This window comes from Cynara cardunculus (genome assembly GCF_001531365.2).
Source record: "Cynara cardunculus var. scolymus isolate 2C chromosome LG 10, CcrdV1, whole genome shotgun sequence".
NCBI classification, from domain to species: Eukaryota; Viridiplantae; Streptophyta; class Magnoliopsida; order Asterales; family Asteraceae; genus Cynara; species Cynara cardunculus.
In genome coordinates this window covers 19114290-19132354 of record NC_037537.1, presented here as the reverse complement: position 1 = coordinate 19132354, position 18065 = coordinate 19114290, and the positions used below count along the sequence as shown (strand labels likewise).

The window sequence follows — 18065 nt, the reverse complement described above, 5'->3', positions numbered from 1 at the left end:
ATATATGTATATATATATGTGTATACATATATATATGTATATATATATATGTATGTATATATATATATGTATATATATATGTATGTATGTATATATATATATATGTATATATGTACATATCAAAAGAGTGAATTACAATTCTCGTCAATCACCGCCTCAATTTCTTTAATATCTCTCTCTAAAAACTTTAAATTCTCTCTAAAAATTCTCTCAATTTACTAAGAAAATCAGGGTAACAATTATATATTCGGAATCTACTCTTTGGACCCTTCTTAAAGATATAAATTTCATTCGTCTATTAGAGTGTTTATGTTAGGGTATTTGAGGTTAGTTTATAATTGTGTATGTGATTTATATATGAATTTGTATTTACAATTTATGGTTTAAATACCTGTTTTGAAATGATGAGATTGGTTAAAATGATGTAGAAAGAAAAATGGTAAATTATGGATTCAATATAGTTAGATTGGGTATATAAGATTAACCGCATATCAAGTGTTCGGTTAAATGTCTAAAAGAGCAAAATTGTATGATCAAGCTTAAGATTATAATCATTAAGCTTCTTTGTGTTGTTTAGTATGTTATGGTATGTTTAGAACATTTAAATGTTGCAAATCATTGAAGTTGGGATCATAAAAGTGAGTTGGGGAAAAATGTGGAAATCGGAATTTTGGACAGCTTCAAGTCCAGCACTTTGACACTTGACACTGTATAACTCACAAACCGTAAGTCGGAATAAGCTCGTATTTTGCAGTTAAAAAGACCTTACTGTACACTACAACTTCCATGAGAGTCGAAAAGCCAGTTATGACTCGTGGCTCGAAACGATGTGTTTTCGAGGCTGTTTGCACTGTATTCGGGATTAATCTGCTGTTTTGTAAAAATCATATAAAATAGATGGATGATCCAAATGAGATGATTCCAAAACTAATAGACTCGCATGATACCAAACTACAACTTTCATTTAAATAATATGATCTGGATTGGTCTTTAAGTAGGGTAAAAATGCTTTAAAAAAAGAGGGCCGCAAGCGGTCGGATCGAAAGAGCATAAGGCTAAGTTTTACGTTTGAGTTTTCAATTCGTATTCGGTTGTCCCTCTTGAAGTCTACGTTGTTTAAGTACATTAAGACATAAGTAATTTTATTAGAATAATTATGTTATGGTTTTTACGCCTTGCAAATAGTAACCCGTTTATACATTCGTTAGGCAGGTGGGCAAGTCAAACTTGAACGTGAATTCAGTTTGATTGTGCGTTAAATATCAAATTCGGTTAAGGTACAAATATCCTACTTCACTTGAAACGAGGATAGCCATTTGTATAAGGCTTCCAAATCCGAATACATTTATTCCAAAATTCTCAGTGTGTTCATCAAATGTTATTGAGCTTTTATTATTTTTATTTGGAACATGGATCATTTTGATCACTTAACTTGTTAGATTGCATCTATTTTACTATAGACTCAATATTGGGGGCACCGGTATTGAGATGTTTCCATGGTGGCTAAAACGATCATGGTGTCCTCACTTGTATAGTCCTTAAGGGTGTGTTTGGTATGCAGACTACATGGGACGGGAGGGGACAAAAAAAAAATAGTCCCATGTTTGGCATGGCAGGGACAAAAAATACATAGGACAAGATGGGACTATTTTTAAATTTCATGGGACAAAACTTGATAATTTTTGTTCCACCAAAAAAGGTGGAACAAAATGGTACTAAATATAAAATGACTATGTTACCCTTTTCTTTTTTACTTTTCTTCTTGTATTTCCTGGTGTTTTTTTTGGTTGAATCGGCAGTAATCTTGTTAGTCAATGATGCTGCCAAAATGCCAATTCAATCTTCTTGAAATTGTAAAGTATTTTGAACTTTGTGACTTAGCAATTAAATTTACTTAATTCTGATTTAACTTCTCAATAATTTCTTATTTAACTTTTGATAAAAAATTTCTTCTTTTCTGGCATGTTGAAGACTGTTTGTACTTTTAGCTTTTGTTCATTATTTGGATTACTATGGGTAGCCTAATGTAATAGTGATATAAAATAACATTAAACAACATTTAGGGGTAATATGGTTATTTTAACAGTTTTGTCATGTCATGTCCTGTCCTAGTCGTACCAAACATAAGACAGACAATTAGTCATGTCCCATCCCGTTCTGTCCCATCCTATCCAGTCTCTTCCCGTCCTGTCCAGTCTCGTCTCGTCCTGTCCAGTCTGCGTACCAAATGGTACCTAAAGGTGGACTTGATTATGTACCAGTCGAATAGAGAGCATATGGATCGATCCTAGGAACCGTTATCGGATAATAAATTGTTGTCGTGGTTAAATCCACGAAGAGGATTGTTGTGTTGTGTTTGCACCCCTTTCCTCACTCATGCCCGAACGGACTGATCATCCTTTGGGAACAACACGTCCTCGTGTTGCGGTTTGGTCTTCGGACCCTTGACATGCCTTCGAGACATTTTGACTTTCTTTTGGATTATCACTTAACATTATAAATTGCTTTTGAACTTGTTATCTCATATTCATTGTTTAGTCATTATTATTCATTCACTGAGCATTAAGCTCAGCCGAGATTTTCTTGTCCACGGCAACTACATGACTTAGTAGAGATTTTGGGGTGAGAACTACGGAGATGACAATACTGAAGATATCCATTACGTCATACTTTTGTTAACTTTTCATGACTAATGTAAATATACTGGTAATTTGTGACCGTATTTTGAGACACGTTATCTCCGTTTGTGGTTATGTAATTATCTTTTGTTAAATTATTAGCTGCTCTGTTTTATATAATGCATTGATTTTTCTAAACCAATTATGGCATCTCCAGTCTTTTACCACGCGGGACGCGGGTGTTGCAAAAATACTTCTCACATGGCAATCATTTTTGGGTGTTCCCCACATTTTTCCATTTTGAAGATAGTTTTAGGAAATCTATTGGAGCATATAATTGGTACATCTCCATTTCCCCATTTTCTCCATTTTGGAGAATCTGTTGGTGATGCTCTTAGGAGGCGTATATGCTCGGACATAGAAAATGCATGCATTGTGAGAGAAAGATGGAGGTGACAAGAATGAGGATACTCAGATGGACTTGTAGCCGGACCATGCTAGACTATTTACAAAATGAGGTCTTTAGAGAGTTGGAAGTAGTGTGTATCACAGAAAAAATGAGAAAGACAGAGGTAGTTTGGACACGTTTGCTATCTGCAGCAATGAGGGTAGAGAGCTTCGCGGTCGAGAGTATGAAGTGGAGCGATTCAAAGAGGATGTTGGACGAGCAACTGAGACTGGACATGAAGGCGACATTTTGAAAGATATGACCTCATATAGAAGTTCGTGGAGACGCGGGACTAAGAACTTGCGGATAATGAGGATAAAGGAGGAGTGGAGAGGTAGAGGATGGGTCAGAGGCAACATTATGGTTCTCCTGCATTCCTACTTGCATTTTTGCTTTACCGCCTCATATTTAGCTTTGGTGGTTCCACACCCATGCATGTGCCTTCTTTGTCCTTGCATGCTTTCTTTTTTTTTCTTGCTACTTTTTCATCAACTCTTCCAAACTACTTTTCTATTTTATATTTTTATCACTTTCTGTTGTGTCAACCTTTTATCGTAAAAATTTATGAACCATTATTTATTCACTAAAGCCTTTTTACAAGTCAGGGTCCTCACAGAAAAATCCTCTCTACTCTTCAGGGTAGACATGGTCTTCTCGAGGCAAGGCGGTGGAAAAACAAACCTGAGGCGGCGCCTCTTCTGGGCTAGTTGAGGCATACGCCTCAATCCACTGAGGCAGGTTTGAGGCGGGGGGGCTGCGGTGATGCTAAGATATTAGGTATTTAGAGTTTAAAATACGTAGGTTTCTCTCTGCTCCCTCAAGCTCATCTCCTCCATCCCTTCTGCGGTTCTCCATAGACCTCATCTCCTTCAATTAACTTTCACGAGCTCTTATTCGGTTCTCAAGTCTCCCACATTGAATATATATATATATATATATATATATATACACACGCATATACACACACGCATATATATTCAAAGTGGAAGAGGAGATATGAAAAATATTTATTTATTTACAGCATTGTGTATTGACAATATTCGTCTGTTAGTATATATTACATTTTTTGTCCATTGTCCACCGTCCAGATACGTTTTCTTTGTTTGTGTCCATTGTTCACCGTCCAGATACGTTTTCTTTGTTTGTGTCCATTGTTCACCGTCCAGATACGTTTTCTTTGTTTGTGTATATATTATGTACTTCTAATAAGTGACAAAACTAAAATCTTATAATATCAACTACATCCACTAATATATTTTGAGATTTTAATACTCTTGTTAGATATGCATTAATATATAAATATTTTATTTAGTATTTTCTACCTTGGGGCTTACACCTCGCCTCACCTCATGTTTTCGTACTTTAAAACCTTGGGGGTAGAGCTAAGATATGCATACATCCTACCCTCCAAGACCCTACTTTGTGTGGGATTCACTAAATTCATATGGTTTGATTTTAATTAGATGAAATTGCAACTATGAAGTTCAACATGAAGAGGATGTTCCAAACAAAGGACATCAAAACCCCTCTAAGCATTTGCTTTCTTGGAATTTAGGTGGCTACATTCCCAAAGGGCATATTTCTATGTTGGAGAAGGTATATGTCAGACATTGTCGCTGCAATCAACAATAGGATCGCAGATTCTCTTTAGATCCCAAGCATGCTGATGATGAGCTTCTTAATGATACATAAAAGTATGCTTAATGAACTGACACCAACTAAAGATCACTAAACATCTATGCCTACTTTTTCATTTTCAAAATGTGCCCAAGTTAGGTCATCATCGCATGTTAGTCATTGGGATGTAGTACTACAGAGGTTGAATTTTTCAAAGAGTGCTCTAAGGCAAGGCTTTCTAAATACGAATTAAGGGTCACTACAAAGAAATATGGTTTTCAGAGAAGGAATTAGGGAAGGACTTGTAACCATTGATAAGATACATGTTCGAGAAGGAATTAAATGAAAAAAGTGAAAAGTGTTACCGAAGCTAAGGCAACTTTCAGAGAAGCATTTTTAGTCAAGTTATACCCTACAAAAAAAATCTTCTCTAAAGCTCATATTTGTTGTAGTGGGTTAGATCGTATAGTCAAGTTACAGGTTATGCAAACATTGGTCATGTGGGTCCAAGACCAAATATTGTGTTCTTTTTGGAGGTGGTCCCATACCCAACTACATACATAGGATGATATTTCACATCCAAATTCAAAAAAATACAGATGTTATATCAACTTGGTTTGTGAGTCAATTTGGCATCTGTCTGAAAACAATATACATAGCCGAGTCCAAATTAGTCTTCTATCTAAAATAGGCACAAACCATTCAAACTCACAGAGTGCAATAGTTTTTAAAAAACTCCTAAAAAATTCTCAATTATCATGGTGAAGAAAATTTCACTGAAGACCACTGAAAACCAAGAAGCAACTATAAGAAGCAACTATTCATAATGCAACTGTTATGAAATTCACATTGAGGCAATAATCAACAAGAATATGCATTGAACAACATTTACAAGCAAGACAAGTGTACCTTTGTTAGAATATACATGTCCTTCAGGATAGCTGTTGATAAACTGAAAAGAGGCTTCCCACTCAGTCCACCGCTTTCCTTTGACACAGGGTTTCCCTGCACTACTTCTGGCCTTGAAATGGTTGTATTTGATATAATCTACAAGCAACAAGAAAGCATATCAAGATCCATGATTAGTGTTTGAATCCTCGGTGAGATTGAACAAAAGTCGATGAATGCCATTATCTTTCTGGAACTGAATACCCAATATTTGAATAGATATGCAGCTATAAACCAAACCAAACTGAACTGAACTGAACCGAACCAAATAAACCCAGTACCACTCAGAAGTGGGGTCTGGGGTGGGATGTATGCAGTTCTGTCCTCTACCCCAAAGAGTAGAGCAGAGATCTCCGGCCTGCAAAAAATATTTGACAAAAAATCGAAAAGCTTGCAACCAGCTTGGAAAATACGGGGTTTTTTAAAATTTAGGCTATGCTTCGCAGCAATTGTTACATAGAAATCTATTCTGTTGTACAGGGAAGCCTACTAAATAAATCACTGAAAGCTAATGAAATGCAGTAAACATTTGCATGGAGAAACATACCAAACCATCCAAGCGGAGAGCAAGAGCAACCTGCAGTGTCAAAGTGGAAAAAATAAGAACCCTAAGTTTTGACAGGGTAAGTGTTCTGTTGCAAATATACATACCGCTGCAATATCTTCAAGGTCTTGCTTAGACAAGTCTGGAGCAATTTTGACTAGCAATGGAGGAGGACCCTCTTCACCCCATTGCATTTCATCACGAGCTGCTTGAACCTTTAATGATAGCAAACATGAGATGGATTTATAGCTTTGTCACTCGATTAACTCAATCGGATTAGAAGCATCAGTAACTGATGAAATTTCAAACCTTCTTGACAAGGTCCTTCAACTGTTTTCTTCCTTGAAGCTGACGGAGTCCAGGGGTATTGGGCGATGAAATATTAATTACCTATAACACGACTGAATTATCAAAAATACAAAGGAATGCCTAAAAGAAGCCTGCTACATGAAATTATAAGGGATTGACATTCAATAACACAAGAAAAAAAGATGGCAACGATTAATCATTTCATCAAAATCCAACTTAAGCAGCAAAAAAAAAACAATGCGCAAGGAGTTGGTAGGTAAGGTGACATGAAACAGAAAGAAGGCTGCAACTCCAAGAATGGAGTCTCATTTTCAACAACCACAGCACCTAAAGGAGAAAGACAAAGACGTGTATCACCACTTCAAAGCTTCATTCGTCGTTTTGGCTAAGAGAATAATATACTCCATCATGCCATGACTAAGTGGCTTCATATCGACTTGCACCATCGTGAAACTCACTCCCAACTTCTCTTGATGCCAAGGCACATCCTTGCAGCATTTCCCTAAGGCTGCATTCCGTACATGGGAAGGAGCAGGACTGGACAAAAGTTTTTGTTTGGCATAGCATGGGCTTGGGACAAGGTGGGACTATGACAGTTTTTCCTACATTAAAACTTCTTTTTAAACTTGTAAGTTTTTTATGCTATTGAATGGGATGGTAAAAGCATGATATATAAGCGACTTTTAATAAAATTGTTTATATATTTAGTTGGCATGTCCCATATATAATTATTATATTGTAAATGTTTTTAACTAAAATATTTAAAAATGTACTTGTCCTATCATGTCCGGTCCAGTTCATTTTTGTCATCTTCAGTTTACATAGCAAACGCAGCCTAGATATCAATATTTACTAAAGGATATGATATCAATAAAAACTAAAAAGTGGGAAAATACACAAGTTTCATCACAGCTCAATGCCAGCAAATCTTTTCTGATACAAACCAAGTTTCTGAGGTCTGCATTCTAACATATAGAGTCTCTTGCACAAAAAAAAGCATTCTGTTAGTTCTAAAGCAATGAAAGCTTGATAGCTGTTCTCACCAAGGAAGATGTATTTTTATCAATTTCAACAGAAAAACTGGAGATGTATGTTAATCAACCAGAAAAGAAACAATGAAGCTATTTATAGATTTTTGCATAGCAGAACCATCTGAGAATATCATACCAAAATCACATTTTTAAGTAAGCTTATAGGTGAAATGATCAGAAGTCAAAGCTATGAAGGTCACGGAACAAATTAAAATTCCAGTGAAAATAGGGAAGCTACCAAGTAATCAGCATACTGGGATAATGTATGTACGCCTTGTACATAATCTGCAGCAGCATCTTCACTAGTTTTATTCTTCCCAATATTGACCCCAAGAATTCCTGGACCAGCTTTCCCTCCATGTTTGACTTCTTCACTAGAAGAAGTTGCAGTACTTGATGTTTCATCAAGCTTTCTCTTACCATGTTGGGCACCCAACCTTTTGGCAACAGCAACTATTCCTTCGCTATTAAAGCCACACCTGTTAATTATGGCACTGTCCAAAAACAAAACATGATGACTGATTATTAACCAGAAACAGTATTCTCATGACTGCAATCTTTCTAGACTACAGAAACTATGTATTACAAGAAACTATTATCGGTAGTAAACCTCCGATCATTAGGGCTTGTAATTATTAATAAAAATACTTGATTCTTACTCCTCATTTCTCAATCTGAAAATACGAGGCTTTGGATTGCCCTCCTGTGGAATAGGAGTTACTGATCCAACTTCCACAAAACCAAAACCTAATCCAAGTAAACCTTCAACAGCCTCAGCATTTTTATCAAAGCCAGCAGAGAGCCCTATTGGATTGGAAAACCTTCTTCCCCAAACTTCAAGTTCTAGTATTGGCGGATCTGGCCTCTTTTCCCTAGGAACCCACCCACGAGCTGCTGCAGAGACGGCCAGACGATGAGCAACCTCTGGATCCAGCAATGCAAAGAACGGATTTACAACTTTTGTTGCTGAGAATAGCCAGCCACTGCAGAAGTATCTTAGTCATGTGAATCGTCCATCAATAAGTGTAACAACCACAGCTAACAAATTTGGAAAAACATAAAGGATAGTTGGTACAAAAAATTTCTTTGTACATCTACTCCATCATATTAGTACTTGAAATAAATCATAAACAACATGTATATTATATTATTATCTTTCCTGAACCTCGACATAAAACCCAAATAGAGTGTTACTAGAAAATTTTATACATTACAACAGCTCCGTTACTCGCACTGAATTTTGATGATTATCTTTCCTGAACCTCAACATAAAACCCAAATAGAGTGTTACTAGAAAATTTTATACAGTACAACAGCTCCGTTACTCGCACTGAATTTTGATAGTAAGCATCAACAGACTAACACATGCAGGACTGCCCAATAGACTAACACATGCAGCACTGCCCAATTTCTACTAATTATATCATTGTATTTTATCCAGATGTTCTACAAGAACGTCCTTATAGCACGTAAAAAGTTTAGGCTGCAACTTTAACGGTTGGATGAATTTATAACGAGATAGCTATCAAATTTCTGCCAACAATCGAAATTTCCAGGATAAACGATCAATGAGGAAGGATTAGATTGAGTAAAAAAACAATTTAGGACAAGGCTTAAGACCACAGAACCTTTTTAGTTTGGCATCACCTATGTCACTTGCTTGTAGCTAATTAGTTTACGCGCTAAACTTCATTTCACCATCTTGCTCTTTTCACTATATAAGGTAGGCAGGTCAGAAGCAGATTTTGCATCTACCCCTCATCAACTCAGCTATTGAGTGCTTCAAAGGTGTGGTCCAGTGAGCATAGGTGTGACTATGACTGTCCCAAAGACTATTTTGCTCCTCTTGAACTTGAATATGAAAGGATCCAAAAGACTATTTTTGCTCCTCTTTTAATTGGACCAATGAGATTTGAATTCTATAAATTGGAAATAAGGAGTAATAAGTAAAACCAAGATAAAGTTTGCATCCTAGGTTGCAAGAGAGAAAAAAGTAGGTACTTGGTATTGCGTCTTAATGGTACTCCTCCTAACTTACGTATTCGATTGGCTCAATTAAGTATGACGGGCGTAGCCCAACACTGGTTCACGATCGTTAATCAGATTTATGATTCGATCTCGTGGGAGCAGTTTCACGTCGAGCTGCTCCAACGATTTAGTGGGTTGGAAATTCAGAATCCTTATGAACAATTATCAACAATCAAACAAGGGGCATCGATTTATGACTATATCGATGACTTTGAGTATTTGTTATCGTTGGTTCCCAAACTTCCAGAATCACAGTCGTTGGGATATTTTATTGCGGGATTGAAAGATGATGTTAAGCGTTGGGTTCGATTACATCGTCCTCAATCGTGATTAGATGCTATGTATCTAGCCAAGGATATCTCTGTCCCATTTTCGTTATCAACCTGGGCCTAGTCCTAGTTTCTCCAAAGATATTAGGCCCAATTTGGGAGGTCGTTTGGACCAATTCAGGCCCAATTCATTTTCTCCGTCCGACAAAAACCCGGCTATGGGGCGACCAGAAGGCAATCGTTCTTCGCCTCTTCCACGTAATCAGGGACCGACTTCTACTGATTTTGCTCAGCTGTTTAATCGTAATCGGGGTTTTAAATCTCTCACACAAACTGAGTGGGAGGATCGTAGGAAGAAGGGGTTGTGTTTTCGGTGCGGCCAACAATTTGGGGCAGCGCATAAATGTCCAAAGGGTCAGTTGAGCGTTTTGTTACTGGGCGATGATGAATCTGGTGACGAGGACGGGTTGATTACCAACCTCGAAGCTAACTTACAATTGGCATCTCCACCGGAGGATGCAAATTCAGCAACTTTGTATTTGACTCTTGACTTTCTTGGGGCTTCGGCTGAGTCTGCTTCAGGGAGTAAAACTCTCAAATTTGAGGGCACCATTACGGATATTCCAGTCACCATTTTGGTTGATAGCGGGGCTACCCACAATTTTGTCTCTCGAAAGTTAGTAAGGTCTCTTGGATCATCGGTGGAATTTTTTGCCGGAATCTATATTCAGTTGGGGGACGGTCATCGAATTCACGTCAATCAGCGATGTCCACTGTTGAAAATTAAAGTGGGACCTTGTGAGTTCGTAATCGCAGCATTGGTTTTTGATATGGGGCAATTGGATTTGGTTCTTGGTATTGAATGGTTAAAAACTTTGGGGGATGTGGTCCATAATTGGGACAGATCGTCGATGCAGTTTGTTTTTCAAGGCGTCTTGGTTCTTCTCCAAGGATTGCCTAAGTCGGAACGTTCCCAAGCTTCTTTACAATCTTGGTTGTCCTTGCCAACCTCGAAGGCTGCCTCATGTTCAACCTTAAGGCCTGCCAACGAGGAGTTTACCCCAATGCAGTGCCAACAATTACACGTCTTACTCAAACGATTTAAGGAAGTTTTTCGTGAACCGTCGGGGCTGCCTCCTTCCCATCCACATGATCACTCCATCTCCTTGGTTTCCCCACATGAACCAATATGCATTCGACCTTACCGATATCCCCATATTCAGAAATCTGAGATCGAAAGACAAGTTCAGGAGCTATTAAAATTGGGAATGATTCGGTCGAGTAAGAGTTCTTTTTCGAGCCCAGTCATCCTTGTTCGTAAGAAGGATAACTCTTGGCGTATGTGTGTCGATTATCGAGCTCTTAACAAGGCAACTATTCCGGACAAATTTCCAATTCCCGTAGTTGAAGAACTCATTGATGAGCTTAAGGGAGCCAAATTCTTTTCCAATTGGATTTGAAATCTGGCTACAATCAAATTCGAATGGAACCGACGAGTATTGAGAAAACGGCATTCCAAACACATGACGGTCATTATGAATATCTTGTGATGCCCTTTGGGCTCTCAAATGCCCCGACAACCTTTCAAGCGGTTATGAATGATGTCTTTCGACCACTTTTACGAAAAACGGTAGTGGTTTTTTTTTATGACACTCATTTACAGCCCTTCGTGGAATCAACATATGTGGATTTAGAATTGCTCTAAAGATCTTATGAGAAAACCATTTTGTGGTTAATCAGAAGAAATGTTCATTTGGCCAAACATTAGTAGAATATTTAGGCCACATTATTAATGGTGAGGGAGTAGCTATGGATCCTAAAAAAATTGAAGCGGTTTTGGATTGGCCGGTTCCAAGAAACATTAAATGGTTACGGGGATTCTTGGGTCTCACCGGCTATTATCGAAAATTTATTAGACATTATGGGAGTATTGCGAGGCCACTTACGGATTTGACTAAGAAGGATGCGTTTGGGTGGAGTGATGAAGCGCAACAGGCCTTCGTTTCTTTAAAGGAAGCAATGGTTACTGCCCCTCTTTTGGCCTTGCCGGATTTTCGTTTACCATTTGGGGTCGAGTGCGATGCGTCTAGCCGCAGAATAGGAGCTGTCCTAATGCAACAAAACAGACCCCTGGCTTATTTCAGCAAAGCTCTTAACGACAGAAATTTGGCAAAATCAGCATATGAAAGAGAGATAATGGCGTTGGTGTTAGTTGTTCAACACTGGCGGTCGTATTTGTTGGGAACAAGATTCGTGGTCTACACCGACCAAAAGAGCCTTAAATTTTTGTTACAACAAAGAATTACGACACCAGATCAACAAAATTGGGTGGCCAAGCTATTGGGGTATGATTTTAACATTTGTTATAAGCCGAGTCGTGAAAATCGAGCAGCTGATGCTTTGTCTCGAAAAGCCGCTGATGGGGAACTTCTTACTGCAGTATCGACACCAATTTGGTTGCAGGGATCACAACTTCTGGATGAAATCCGTGCGGACACGGGAATTCAGCGATTGTTGGCGGAATGTAAGGCTGACCACTCGCGTCACCTGAGGTTTTCCGTTCGTCATAACATGTTATACTATAAAGACCGTCTAGTGATCCCTCGTACTTCAAAATTCATTCCTATGTTGTTGAATGAGTTTCATAAATCTGCTTCGGGTGGGCATTCAGGGTACTATCGCACTTACCGTCGATTGGCAGCCAACATTTATTGGCCAGGTATGATTGCTCTAGTTCAAACTTTTGTTAGAGCATGTGAAGTCTGCCAACGATGTAAGGCAAGTTCAACAGCTCCTGGAGGTCTTCTTCAACCCTTATCCATTCCAAGTGCGATTTGGGAAGACATCTCTATTGATTTCGTCGTCGGGTTACCCARATCTMGGGGTTTTGATSCGATTCTGGTGGTAGTCGACAGGCTGTCTAAATACAGCCATTTCCTATTATTAAAACACCCTTATACCGCTAAATCGGTGGCTGAACTGTTTGTGCGTGAAGTAATTCGCCAACATGGTATTCCGAAATCGATTGTAAGTGATCGGGATCCCTTGTTTCTTAGTCAGTTTTGGCAGGAAATCTTTCGCTCCCAAGGGACTAAATTTAATATGAGCTCCGCCTATCACCCGGAATCTGATGGTCAAACGGAAGTTATTAATCGTTGCTTAGAGACTTATTTAAGATGTTTTGCTGTTGATCAGCCACGTTCGTGGTCAATTTGGATTCCATGGGCCGAATTTTGGTACAATTCGACATTTCACGGATCAACTAGGAAGTCTCCGTTCGAGGTGGTGTATGGTCGCAAGCCACCGACACTATTACAATTTGTACCAGGTGAGATTCGCGTTCAAGCCATGGCACAAGAGCTTCAAGATCGCGATGAAGCTTTAAGGCAACTCAAACAACATTTGTCTAATGCTCAATCGGCGATGAAGGAACAAGCGGACAGAAAGCGTAGGGATGTGAAATTTCAAACAGGAGAGTGGGTTTACGTTAAGCTAAACCCTATCGACAAATATCGGTGGCTCAACGTATCCATCAGAAGTTGGCGGCGCGATTTTTTGGTCCATTCAAGGTGCTAGAAAGGATTGGGCTTGTGGCTTATAAGATGGAACTGCCAACATCATCTAAAATACACCCTGTTTTTCACGTGTCTTTGTTAAAGAAGGTTGTTCGAGCGCCTACAAAAACGGTGTTACCTCCAGAGATGGAGATTGGGACAACCGTATGTTAGTCCCGGCAGCTATTTTGGCTTCTCGTACGATTTCGGAGCATCATGAGCAAGTTCGTCAATGGTTGATCCATTGGAAGGGTTATCCAGTAGAGGAGGCAACATGGGAAGATGCAGCAAGTATTCAGATCCAGTTTCCTGAAGCAAGTCTTGAGGACAAGACTTTTTCTGAAGGAGGGWGTAATGATGGGAATCCAAATATTGTAGCCCAACGTATTTCAAGCCCAAGAGTGTTTCAAGTCTATTCTAAAAGGGCCAAGAGGGCAAATCAGGAAAGTGGCTAATTTTTCTGTTAGAGGAATGAGAAGGGAATAAAAGGGGTGGGGAGGTGAGTGCATGAGGTGTGCAGAAATATTCTTGTTGATTGGCTCTTAGCTTGATAGCTTAGAGAGAGGGATTCTCCCTGGATTGCGTACGGCTGTCTTCTTCATTCTATTTTTACGAATTCAATGAAATCCTCCTTCATCCTATTCTCTGTTAGCTAAATTGCTTCTTTTGATTACTTCATCTTTATCATTATCATACGAGTAAAACTAGAATCTAGTATTAGGCTATTAGCATCAGCTCATTTGACAATCCTATACAAGCAACTCTTTTCGCATGCCCGCTTGACAAATTACCTCATTTTTGGTCCACTATCCAATCCGATCTAACTAGCCTACTTGTGACCACAATTATGCATGGAATAGGTTTTTATGCTTTCTTATAATCTACAGAAATAGAAGACTCTAAAACACTATAAGAAAATGTTTGCTCTTGTATGTCAAGTATGTTATTGACAAATCAAAAACTTTGCATGATCCTTTCTAATTGGTCTTCGTTGATTCGAAGCACTAATTTTGAAGACAAACATTTAGTGGAAAAAAATGAAGTAAATTTCACTATACAAATTCTACAGTTAACTACAACCTTTTTCCATCGGTAAAACATATTCTCCAACCAAAATACGAATATGCAAAACCTATTGGTATGCCTCTTTATCAGCTTAACGAGACTTATGCTCTAACCGCCTCTTTCCTTAGCTAACTTCTGTCATTATGTTATAGTTTGCATGTACCAATACCATCCCATGTGCTATCATTAATCGATGTGCCAAGTTGATAAAGTGAATCTATTAATCTGGATTAGCTTTTATCTCCTTTTCTCTCTGCATGTAATGAAGGAGTTCTATCCAAGTTCAGAGAAACATCTCAAGTACAGGGCATCCTTGATCCATTTCTTTGCATAGGTCAAATTGTGATACTCTGGCTAATCTACCAAACAGAGTGCATGAGCAGGTGCAACAGATTAAAAGAGCCAGTGGAAACCCTTCCTCCTAAACCTTGACGGTTGTGACTCCATCCCCACAATATAAATAAACAAGATAAGAAAGAAAATGCAACAGCAAAAGACAAGAGAAATGTCACTTAAAATAAACAATCTAAAGCATCACATACACCATAATCACTGTACACAAGGTACAACATATTACTATTGTTCAGCTGACAGAGAATAAATCATATCCTAATTTCTAACAAGCAACTCATTTTTATGCAATATACTTAAGATCCAGAAGAAATTTGAAGCCGGTCACAAGAAAAGATAAATTCAAGTTGGGGGTAAAGGCCCAGTGGTATGGATGTACGAAAGAACTACCACCATTCACATGGAGTAACTTAGCTTCAGATCATTTAAATTGGACATGAAATGCAGTGAGACATGCACCACATAACCAACTGTGAATGATAACTAGTTTTAGGTACAATAATACCATAAGGCTCTCTTCCCTAATCATATCCAGATTAAGTACCCGAATGTTGCCTCATCAACCGTGCTCGCATAAGCTCCTCCAGCTATCACAAGGCCAATGGTGGCTCCTGTAAGTAATCTTCCCTACAGTTTAACATAGCTACAATTCAGAATCCCATACCCATGAAAATTTCAAAATTTTCCTGATCCATAACTCAGCCTAATAAGCATACATGCTACATCCTTACCAAAATTCCAAAATAATTGGAAGGTCGGGATTTTATATACTGTTATATCAACTAAAGAAAACCAAAGCTGCCAAAACTGTGATGCTTAACTATTTAAAAGTCACGCATATACCCATAGGGGGGAATCTTGCATTACAAGGAAAGTGCAACTGTAAATGCAGCATTTGCTAAGTGTCAACGTGTATAAATTCTGCATTTAAATTCTGAGTCCATGTTTGATCTTTAGAACTAAACCAAACACTTCTCATTTTCTAGTTGACGTGATACTTTTTCCCGGCACCAAATTCGTACTGTTAATTATAAAGTACTGATCAAAAACCAGATTCAAAAATTGCAAAAAAAGTAACTTAAAAAGTTAATCCTCATCTCTCAAAAACCAAACATGAACTTATATCTTAAAGCAAAAGATAGTTAATTGAGTCTTCCCATACATTAATATCCATGTTTAAATGTGCATGTGTTGTTTGCATATACGTATATGGATTTATACGGTATTCCCTTTCATCCCAAGTACTAGTCCTCTCTTGGTTTCTTATATTCAAACCTAATACATTTTAAAGCAAAACATATTAATTTTGAGGTTAAAAACACACTCAAAAATCAAATATATTCCATTTTTTGAACAGAGGTGGTACATACACGTATGTTCTAAAGAAAGAAAAGTCACCTTTCTTGAAGAATGAGGAATATTGGGTTTAGCAGCAGCAGTCGAAGAAGAAGAAGAGGAATAATGCCTGAGAGTGGCAATGGGAGCCGCCGTCGATTTCAACTTCTGTGTCAAACATTCTTTCACGAATCTAAATGCAATTCTTCCCGTCATCTTTCCAAGAAATCCGCCACAACACACAAATTGATTATGTTCTTCAAGCTCACGATTCGACTTCTCAAAATTCAAAAACTTCCCTCGTTTGCTAAGAGTATAACATGCTCAAATTCATTTGCAATTAGGGGAATCACTATGCATTCGATTGTGGAGGAAGAAATTGAAGAGTTTCTACGCTAATATTTTGACGTAGAAGATTGTCGGCTTTTGGTATTTACTTCGTGGAAACCCTTGTTCCTTCGAAGTGCCCTTTTCGGCCAAACTTAACCTATGGTATTCGTTATCACCAATTTTGGTCCTTCAACTTTTTATTCTATCAAAATTATAATAGCATCAACAATAATAGATATTTTAGAATTTTCTAAAGGGTGGTTTGTTTATCTTTTAATAGTTTCATTAAAAGGGAGTTTCTGAATTGTCAAGAGGTGAATCTTGTTTGACAAAAAAAAATTGCCTCTTAATAATCCTAAAACCCTCTGAATGATTGTGTATCATGAGACTCCCTTAACCATTAAACGTTCTAATTTCATTGTAAACAATTATCAAACATTATATTTTATTTTGTACTATATTATGAGAGTCTTTTAATCATTCTGCACCAAACCATTCAGTAATTATCAAACAGTCCCTAAGATTAAACTCTAAATTTGCTCTCTCAAGTTTAGTGAAAAGTTTGAAAGTGGAACCTCAACTAAATATATAAATAATCCGTACGGTTTATATTTTACTTTGAAAATGATCCATGACAACTAACTCCGTTAACAATGTCCGTCACAATGAAGGGTGGTTACGTTTTTTTACTAATCTTCATAATTATCTTTTTTAAAATTATTCAAACTATATTATATTATTAATTATATTTATACTATGTTATAAAGCATTTGACAAAAACTCTTAAAAACCATTTTTTATATATAAAATATTGTTTATTGATCCATATTACTTAGAAACATCCAACTCGTTTTTTAAATATTAGCATTTGAAAGTTCTTAAAAACATCCAAGCAGCTTCAATTTATACCCTTCGTCCCAAACATCCAACTCGTTGCAAACACACATCTACAAAGGAATTACATTTAACTTTAATAGACTCTCTATTTTAAAGATTTCAACATTCACCATATTATTAAAAATATATCATCTTAATAATTTTCTTTAAAAATATTTTATATAAAATAATAATAATTTAATATAAGTGGGAATGAATAAAAAACTAATTTCTCTCTGGACCCATTAAGTCTTAGAAATTTTGTAGTTTTCTCTATTTTAATAACGATATAGAAATATTTTGGAGAAAAATAGAGAACAAAGGGTCATTTTCTCTATTTTACAAAATCGGTTGAAGATGTTTTAAAAGTATATTTAATGGACTCTTTACATCTTTACATTAACTAATACTAGAAGGATGATTCCGTAATGCAGCGAGATACATCGAGATAATATTTTGTTTTGTTTTTTTGTCTTTATCGATATAATACAGTTTTATGTGACATTAAGAAAACGATAATGTTTATATTCATAAAAAAATTAAAAAAATATAGTCGATGTTAGTATAAAATTAACTATTTAAAATTTTTCGTTCTTTAGATAATTTCTTTAATTCAAATTTTTATTATAATTTAAAGGTTTAATAACGAAGTAATTCATTTTGATTTAATAGTATAATTTTTATAAGGATAATAATTAAGTATTATTATATAAGTATAACTCAATGATTATCCTAGTTATAT

At 37.0% G+C, this 18065-nt stretch overlaps 1 protein-coding gene across 1 annotated transcript in view; it reads right to left on the bottom strand.

The window, feature by feature from the left end:
• Nucleotides 1–16530, bottom strand: part of LOC112519364 (dihydroorotate dehydrogenase (quinone), mitochondrial) — an 18921-nt gene extending 2391 nt beyond the window's left edge. The window contains exons 1-8 of the mRNA XM_025127432.1: nt 16181–16530; nt 15327–15409; nt 8175–8498; nt 7754–8009; nt 6485–6565; nt 6283–6390; nt 6179–6208; nt 5593–5730 (exon numbers count right to left, since the gene is read on the bottom strand). Of these exons, the coding sequence (XP_024983200.1) occupies nt 5593–5730; nt 6179–6208; nt 6283–6390; nt 6485–6565; nt 7754–8009; nt 8175–8498; nt 15327–15409; nt 16181–16333 (1173 nt within the window). The 5' untranslated portion in view covers nt 16334–16530. The remainder of the gene's footprint in view (nt 1–5592; nt 5731–6178; nt 6209–6282; nt 6391–6484; nt 6566–7753; nt 8010–8174; nt 8499–15326; nt 15410–16180) is intronic.
• Between the last annotated feature and the right edge of the window lie 1535 nt (nt 16531–18065).